The sequence below is a fragment of the Helicoverpa armigera genome, chromosome 29, assembly GCF_030705265.1.
Source record: "Helicoverpa armigera isolate CAAS_96S chromosome 29, ASM3070526v1, whole genome shotgun sequence".
NCBI classification, from domain to species: Eukaryota; Metazoa; Arthropoda; class Insecta; order Lepidoptera; family Noctuidae; genus Helicoverpa; species Helicoverpa armigera.
The window spans coordinates 1,431,183-1,438,806 of NC_087148.1; the positions used below are offsets into that span (position 1 = coordinate 1,431,183).

The 7,624-nt window shown below is 39.2% G+C and overlaps 1 protein-coding gene across 1 annotated transcript; it reads right to left on the bottom strand.

Annotated features, from left to right (window-relative positions):
- Nucleotides 1–631: 631 nt before the first annotated feature.
- LOC110381123 (pseudouridine-5'-phosphatase) lies at nt 632–6,925 on the bottom strand. Its single transcript, XM_064042521.1, has 8 exons — nt 6,910–6,925; nt 4,735–4,941; nt 4,419–4,501; nt 3,149–3,284; nt 2,574–2,704; nt 2,018–2,116; nt 1,330–1,389; nt 632–937 (listed from the first exon to the last, which is right to left on the bottom strand). Exons 1-8 carry the CDS (start codon nt 6,923–6,925, stop codon nt 800–802), a joined length of 870 nt encoding a protein of 289 aa, XP_063898591.1. The 3' UTR covers nt 632–799.
- Nucleotides 6,926–7,624: the final 699 nt, after the last annotated feature.

The window sequence follows — 7,624 nt, forward strand, 5'->3', positions numbered from 1 at the left end:
AGTTTAAAACGTCTTTATTTTAAAGTAAAATTAAATGAATTATTATTTTAAATTTCAGTTTGCATCCTTTCAAATATGTTTTAAAACTTAATAGTCACTTCTGTATATGAAGGGTCCCAATATATTTTTAAGCATTGAAATGCTTTAAATAAGACTGTTTAATTGGAACAAACCTTTTTACATTTATAATTAAGTTGAGCAGTTACTTTTAAGATGCAAACTTATTTTTTTATATTCACACATTCCCTGGACTCCATAGACATTTTGGCTGAAAAATTGCCAGCTTAAAAATTATCCTTAAAAATGGGAAGTTTATTTCTACCCCAATAAAAAATACGGTTTAAACAACGAGTAAAGTTCGTATTATATGCACTAGCAAAAGTTTAAAGTGTATATGAAAATACGCATCAAAAGTATTCAAAGAAATTAGTAAAATATGTAGAAAAATGTGCAAAATATGTATGACAATGCGCAATAAATGCATGAAAATTAGTAATAAATGCACGAGGATTTGAATAATTGCATTACACATTAAGAAAATGTAAAGAGTTGAACCTTTTATACCTCCTACATATGCACCAAACTTGTATAATTTTGTGGCAATTTTTCTTTTATATGTACAACTGAAAAGCATTAAAATGTAGCGAAAATTAGCAATACATATATGTCTACATTAAACTTGGCTAAATACCTATGTTAACTTAAAAAATATGCAGTCATAAAATTAAGTTTCTACTAAAAAATTGCCAGCCTAAAAATAAAAATACTACTAAATTCATTAACGCGAAAGTTACCTAATCTAAGCTAGTTTTTTGTTGTCGTCAGAAAAAGGCGGTAATCCGAAGTATTCCGGCTTGAAATCCTGAAGGGATTTTAGTACTAGTGTTGCTCTTCGAGCGACCTGAGGTGGCAAGCGTGATGGTGGAGTCAGGACGACCTAGAACATACATAGGTTTATTTTTCTCATCATCATCTTCCGAGCCTTTTCCCAACTATGTTCGGGTCGGCTTCCAGTCTAAGCGAATTCAGCTGAGTAGGTAGGTACTAGTATTTGACAAGAACGGACTGTCTATCTGACCCCCTCAACCCAGCTACCCGGGCAAGCCTTTGGTAAGACTGGTTGTCAGACTTTCTGACTTCAGACTGCCAAGGATGTTAAATGACAGCCGGGACCTACAGTTTAACGTGCCCTCCGAAACATTCATCAGTCATTGGTGTTTAAGATATACGTAGACAGCCAAATGTCTAAGAACTTCTACAAAAAACCCGGAACCTATCATAGTTGGGAAAAGGCTAGGCAAATAATAATAATGAAATTAATGCATATACCTGCATTCCTGCCGCAAGTCCAGCTTCTAAGCCAACTAACGAATCTTCGAACACGAGGCACTGTAATATTCCATGATCATTAGTAGGTTTTGTAAGAAACTTGCAGTTTTTTTAACACCACGACGTTTCGACTACTTCACGAAAGCGGCTGAGCCGTACTTGTGTGTGTAAATATACAAGCTGTTGATTTGCATCCGTGCCATATTCAAGGACGTAATTATGCTAGTGATTTTCGACCCAAATCAATAAAAAAATTGGTGCGTAATTTTTTTCAAATATTATTTTTCCGAATTCCGTCAATGTCATCTAGCCGTATTTAAACTTGGCGCTTGTGTGTGTTACTGGTCTTAAAACCGTGCTGCGCCCTCACACAAACGATAATTCATAAATTTCTTCATAAAATTGGATTACTTCTGAAATACTACGACATTACAATGACAAAAAAGCAGTGCATATTAGCTGTTTCCCGTCTACTGAACTATGGCACAAATGCAAATCAACACCTTGTTTATAGGTACACACACAGACAGCAAATCAACCTACCTCAATCTGTCAAATTTCTTCAACAGATTTTCAACCTTATCACAATAGTAAAAGGTTAATGTTCGATTGGTAAAATTTGACAGATGTCTACGGTACTCGAAACATAAGTGTAACCTTTAAAAAGCTGATTACATGATACAGGTACCTTGATAGGCTTCGGGTTATCCGGGAACTTGGCAGCGGCCATCAGGTAGATATCAGGGAACGGCTTTCCGCGGTCGACGTCCGGGTCAGTCGCACACACCTAACACAAACAAGCGACTCAATTTTGAAAAATAATTTCAGTGCATTTATTTTAGGAAGGCTATAAGCTTATTTTTATCCAGGTGCACGGAGTAAAAATATCGGGATGCGGGTGAAATCGCTGGTAGAAGCTAGTAATATTGTAAATTGGCACCATTTTTTAGTCTGTGACGTTATAGTTCTGCATCTACGGAACCAATTTTGATAATTCAATGTATATAAATAAAACACATAAGGAATTGTATAAGGATAATACATAATGAAAGTACAGACTCCCCTAGAGTTTATGGGGTAGTACATAAAAGAGAACTTAGGGGAAGTGTGACTACATTCTTATGTAGTTTGGATTACATACATAAGAGTTTATAGGGGAAGTATATATGGATGGAGTACCTACCTAAAAAGAAGAAATAAGGCTGATGAAACAGCAGTTAACAGTTTTATATACAAAATCTTACCATATGATTGAACAGTTTGAATATTTGAGGCTTCGCAGCCATGTGGAGTCTGACTGCTCTCCGCGAGGAGTTGGTGGCCAGCGCGAACTTGATCCCCTTCTCGTACAGGTGCTGCAGTAGACGTTCAGCCCCTGGAACACATGAGGATTATAGATCTTTGAGGAGCAACAAATGAGGATTATAGATCTTTGAGGAGCTCATGGCTAAGTGACAGCCACGCCGCTCAATCTGTTATGACGCAGTAGTAAGACTTTAAAAAAACCTTAAACCTTAAAAATACTACCTAAGTACATCTATAATAGGATCGTTTTTGTTACCATTCGGGATGTGGGTGAAACCGCCTGCAGAAGCTGGTACTACATAAAGATAGGTAAACTTCAGAAGGTTTTTAAGAGAATTGTATCAACCTCTGCAGAAATTACAGGACCGGTAGACCAAGGGGTATCGGGTTGCCCGGGTAACTGGGGTGAGGAGATCAGATAGGCAGTCGCTCCTTGTGGCACACTGGTACTCAGCTACATTCGATTAGACTGGAAGCCGACCCCAACATAGTTGGGAAAAGATGATGTCTATACCTTTCTGTAACGGCGCATGTGGTAGTTTAGATCGGCTCGCATCCTGAAGTTCCCGTTGCAGCTGGTCAGCAGTGATGTTCATACGTAACTCCCTCACCACATTCGCGCACACCTCCTTGTCAGTCGAACCGGTGTTCTGCAAGAGAAGCAAATCAAATCAGACTAATCTAAACTTCTATACTAATATTGACCCATTGAGCGTGGTGATTAATGCTCAATCCTTCTCCGTGTGAGAGGAGGCCGCAGCCCAGCAGTGGGACGATAAAAAGGCTGTAACAGTAACGGTAATATTATAAACAGGTAAAAGTAAGTTTGTATGTAGGGGTTTTCTTTGGAACCGCTGGTCGGATTTCCAAAATTCTTTCACTGATAGATAGTTACTGTTTCTGAGTGCCATAGGCTCTATTTTATTTTACGTATGTGTGTTTGTTACTTTCACGGCAAAATGGCCGAACCGATTGAGATGAAATTTGGTGCACGGACAGTTCAGAGCCTGAGAAAGAACTTTTAATCTATGTGTTGGAAGCAGTTTTCCCATGACGCGGGAAACCGTGGGGAACAGTTAGTGATTATAAACTCGAAACTTTGGATGGATGTTTCTTTGTGTGTCACGCTAAAATAGCTGAACCGATTGATAGGTAGAACTCAGAAAATGGCTATTAGTTCTGGGGGCTGATGAATATCCTTACTGTAACGTCTCCACATGATCCTGACAAAGCCCACTGTATTTTTGAAGCCGCTACCCACTGACACGTTACCTGAGCACATTGGAGAACAGTGCCTTCAAATACCCTTCAAAATTGGCGATACATCTTCTTCGAATCTGGCTCTAATCACACCTCACACAATCTTAACACATACAATATTTTTACGATTCAGCAAAAGCTCTTCCACTTTGTGCAAAACGGAAAAGAGTATCAGCCACCACCCAGAGGGGCCCAGCAGGGCCAAAGTCTGCCGGGGCTGCGGGATTGTTCGAAAGAGTTACCGCGGCGCTGGTACATACGCGGCCTACGACGGAACACGACGGCGTTTAGTCAGTAAGGGTCTGACACTCCCTCACCGCTGCTAACCCACAGCGGGAGGCGTCATTTGATGATTTTTGAGGTCGAAAGCGTCAGCCACCACGAAGAGACTATTTATGTATGTCTCCTACTATCAATGTATCGTCACTTTTGCTGAAATGTAGGCAACTGTGGAATCTATGCCTATTAAATCGGATTGTTCTCTAGTTTAACTTTAGTTCTCTAGATCAAGTTTAAATACTAACGCGAATTTGTAGCTCTTTTGTATATTTCTTGCCGTGATTCGCGCATATTTCTTTGAGTATTTTGTGGTATTGTGATTCGGAATCTGCAAGCAGTAGATAATAAATTTAGTTGTGTATCCACTTATGTGCTTAATAAAGGCACTGGAACAGGGAGCGTTCCCGCATTGGGTTGCCCGGGTAAATGGGTTGAGAAGGTCAGAGGCAGTCGTTCCTTGTAAAACACTGGTGCTCAGCTGCATGCGGTTAGACTGCAAGCCGACCCCAACATAGTTGGGAAAAGGCTCGGGAGATGATTTTAATGATATTCTATCCATACCTATCACGGTACCATCTAAATCAAAAACGCAATGGGTCACTTTTTTGAAATGCCTTGCTCTCGAAGACGCCCTTCCTGATTGGACTTGCGACGGAAAAAACGCCCTCGATTTGGTTCCCAACGACCGAGCCGAAAAAATTTTAGCATTGCCCTGCCTATCCGTTAGAATTTTTGAAGTAATAATTTGGTAACTGTCCGAAGTAAACCCTTACGGCAGGCGAACTTGGAAATTTTAATCACATAATCGACTTGTGATTTCCGTGAAATTATACGTCAATGTCACTATGACTTTACTTTATATCGTTACAGTCAATGCTGTCATCCAAACCAATGTATGGGAAAGTCTTGCAAAAGTAGGTTTCAATTAATGAACTCTCGGGCCGTGGGGTCCAAGTGTTCATCTCCTATATAAAGATATGACAAAGGGGCTTGCTGACATTTCAACTGACCCAAGAGCTGGTTTTTATTTTGGTGAAACATTAAGCATTGCACTGACGGGATAAACGTTAAGAAGAAGATCGAAAGTGGCAATGCTGCCAGCCTCTTGGGAACTCTAACGGTGGGCAGCGATGAGGAGTTTTTGATGCATTTGTTTTAGTTATTATTATTACCTAGTGTAATTTAGGCTTGAGCTTTGTGTTCAGTATGAATGTGGATAGAGAGGCAGAGGTAGACCGAGGAAAAGATGGATAGATTGTCTGAATGATGACATGAATAAGAAGGGATTGGATGTTAGTCGACGACTGACCGGAATGGGAACGGAAAACATATTGCGCCGATCACAAATAACTTAGAAACAGCGCAGGAAGAAGAAAAACAATTGTTTCCAATAACCTAAACCTATAGGCACTATTATAAATATAGAAGTTACTTTGTTACCTACTGAATATATTTTCATAGCTAAGCAGTAAAGACTGACCCTTTGATAAGTAGGTACGAAGTACCGGTTCACGTGCAGACAGTTTTAATTAATATGTATTATGTTTAATTTCTTTAACTAATACAGTTAAACAGTTTGTTGGGTGATGTAGTTAAATGCGTTAGAGGTTTGCGTCGGGTTTCGGAAGAAGTCGGAGAGCATATGAGACTCACGCTTCGCAATATCGGAGTGGAGGAACCCAACTTGCGCCTAATCTCTCTCCTCTCATAGGAACCAATCAATATAAAATGTTATTAAAAACATGTAGCATATACCAAAAGTCAGTTAATCGAGGCTCAGATGCAAGATGTTGTACTACTTTCATGCTTATGCATATTGCATGTAGCAAGGGTCCCACCTTCCCGAGCATATTAATCGGTTCCTAAGAGCGCTTTCACATTAATGGATTGTCGCTAACAATTTTTCGCGCACTTTTAGGAGTCACCGTTTCAACCTTTGTACCGGGAGTTTGACCATTGTTTTAGAACGCCCTTACAATCCACACATAACGCGGAAAAGGTTTCCAAATGACTAAACGGATTTGAAAAATCTTTCGCTGCCGGAAAGCTACACTCTTCCCGAGTAACATGGGCTATATTTTAATCCGGTGCGGGTAGCAGTTCCCACGGGATGCTGGTGTAAGCGCGGGAAAATCTCTAGTTATACATAGGTAAGTAATATTATTTATTTATTAGTCTGTCTGTCCGTCGCGCTCAAATGCAAAAACTTTCAACTTGTCTTGGGTTTACAATTTATAATTCATACGTGCAGATGTACTCATTGTTTTGTTTTTTCTTTAATTTTCTATATATACATTGCGTTTTATTGTAATTAGTAGTTAAAGTGCGTCATATACGCTAGATTTCAGTACATAGGTACATACAATAATGTAAACAAATGTAAGTAACAAAAAAATGCAACGTCATTCTGACATTGACGTATGGGTAAGTGACTTTCCGCCATCTTTGCGAGAAGGTGAAAGAACGATTAACGATTTCAATTTAAAAATAACAACAAACCAAACAATTTTAAATGGATTTAGTACGGTAGGTTCTAGTTTTGATTTCGGGAGTAGGTACCTAACTCTATAATTAACTACAGTGTAAGTTATTTATTTACATAAATATTTAACTACAAGAAAGTATTATATTTACTTACATTAAAAGTAAAAACTATAAACGAAAACTAAAAAGCATAAAAAAATTCATCCTCATCGCTGTCAACTGGGAGCGTACCCAAGAGGCTGGCAGCATTACCTCGTTGGATGGCCATGCTGATCTTTTGTACGAGGTAATAGCCAGCCTTTTGGCCACGAAAAGTACCTTGGATCTTAATTATAATGACTCCAGACTGACTAATATTAAGCAAATAAGTTATAGAGAGATCAGATAGGCAGTCGCTCCATGACTGTGGTACACTGGTACTCAGCTGCACCCGGTTAGACTGTAAGCCGACCCAAAAATTAACACTTTGAGCTCACGTGAGACGTCAAATTAGCTTCAGAATTGCAAAGTTATTTCGCGCACTGTGCCTATTTCCCTTTCATCAATTATTTATGGAATAAAAAAAATGTTTTTTAAGTAGGCACAATGTCTACTGCGATTTAATTTTGCAAATCATCATTATAATCAAGTAGAGTAGGTACCTAAGTTCATGGTCATGTCACACGTGATTTACGTACTAATTCAAAATCAAAAAGTTTTTCAAGGTAGGCTGAAAATCAGCACTTTTCGAAAGTCAGAATGACATTAGACAGTCCCCAAAAACGCCCACTCTTCACCACTTCCTTGTGTTATTGCTGGGAAGAAGAAGTGGCGCAACAAACTCCCCAGCAACATTATGTCTGTCTGTCTTATCCATCCATCCATCCATCAAAGCCCTTAGGTTGTCCGTGTTCGGACGTAGTGACATAGTAGCCTCCTCCAAATCTTTCCATTTCTGCCTATTTCTTGCCACTTTCATCCAATTTGG

Coding starts and splice junctions, on each gene's coding strand:
- LOC110381123 (XM_064042521.1), bottom strand. Junction 4,502..4,734: donor TTTAGATGGTACCGTGATAG/GTATGGATAGAA, acceptor TACTGCTTGCAG/ATTCCGAATCACAATACCAC. Junction 938..1,329: donor GACTTGCGGCAGGAATGCAG/GTATATGCATTA, acceptor TGTATGTTCTAG/GTCGTCCTGACTCCACCATC.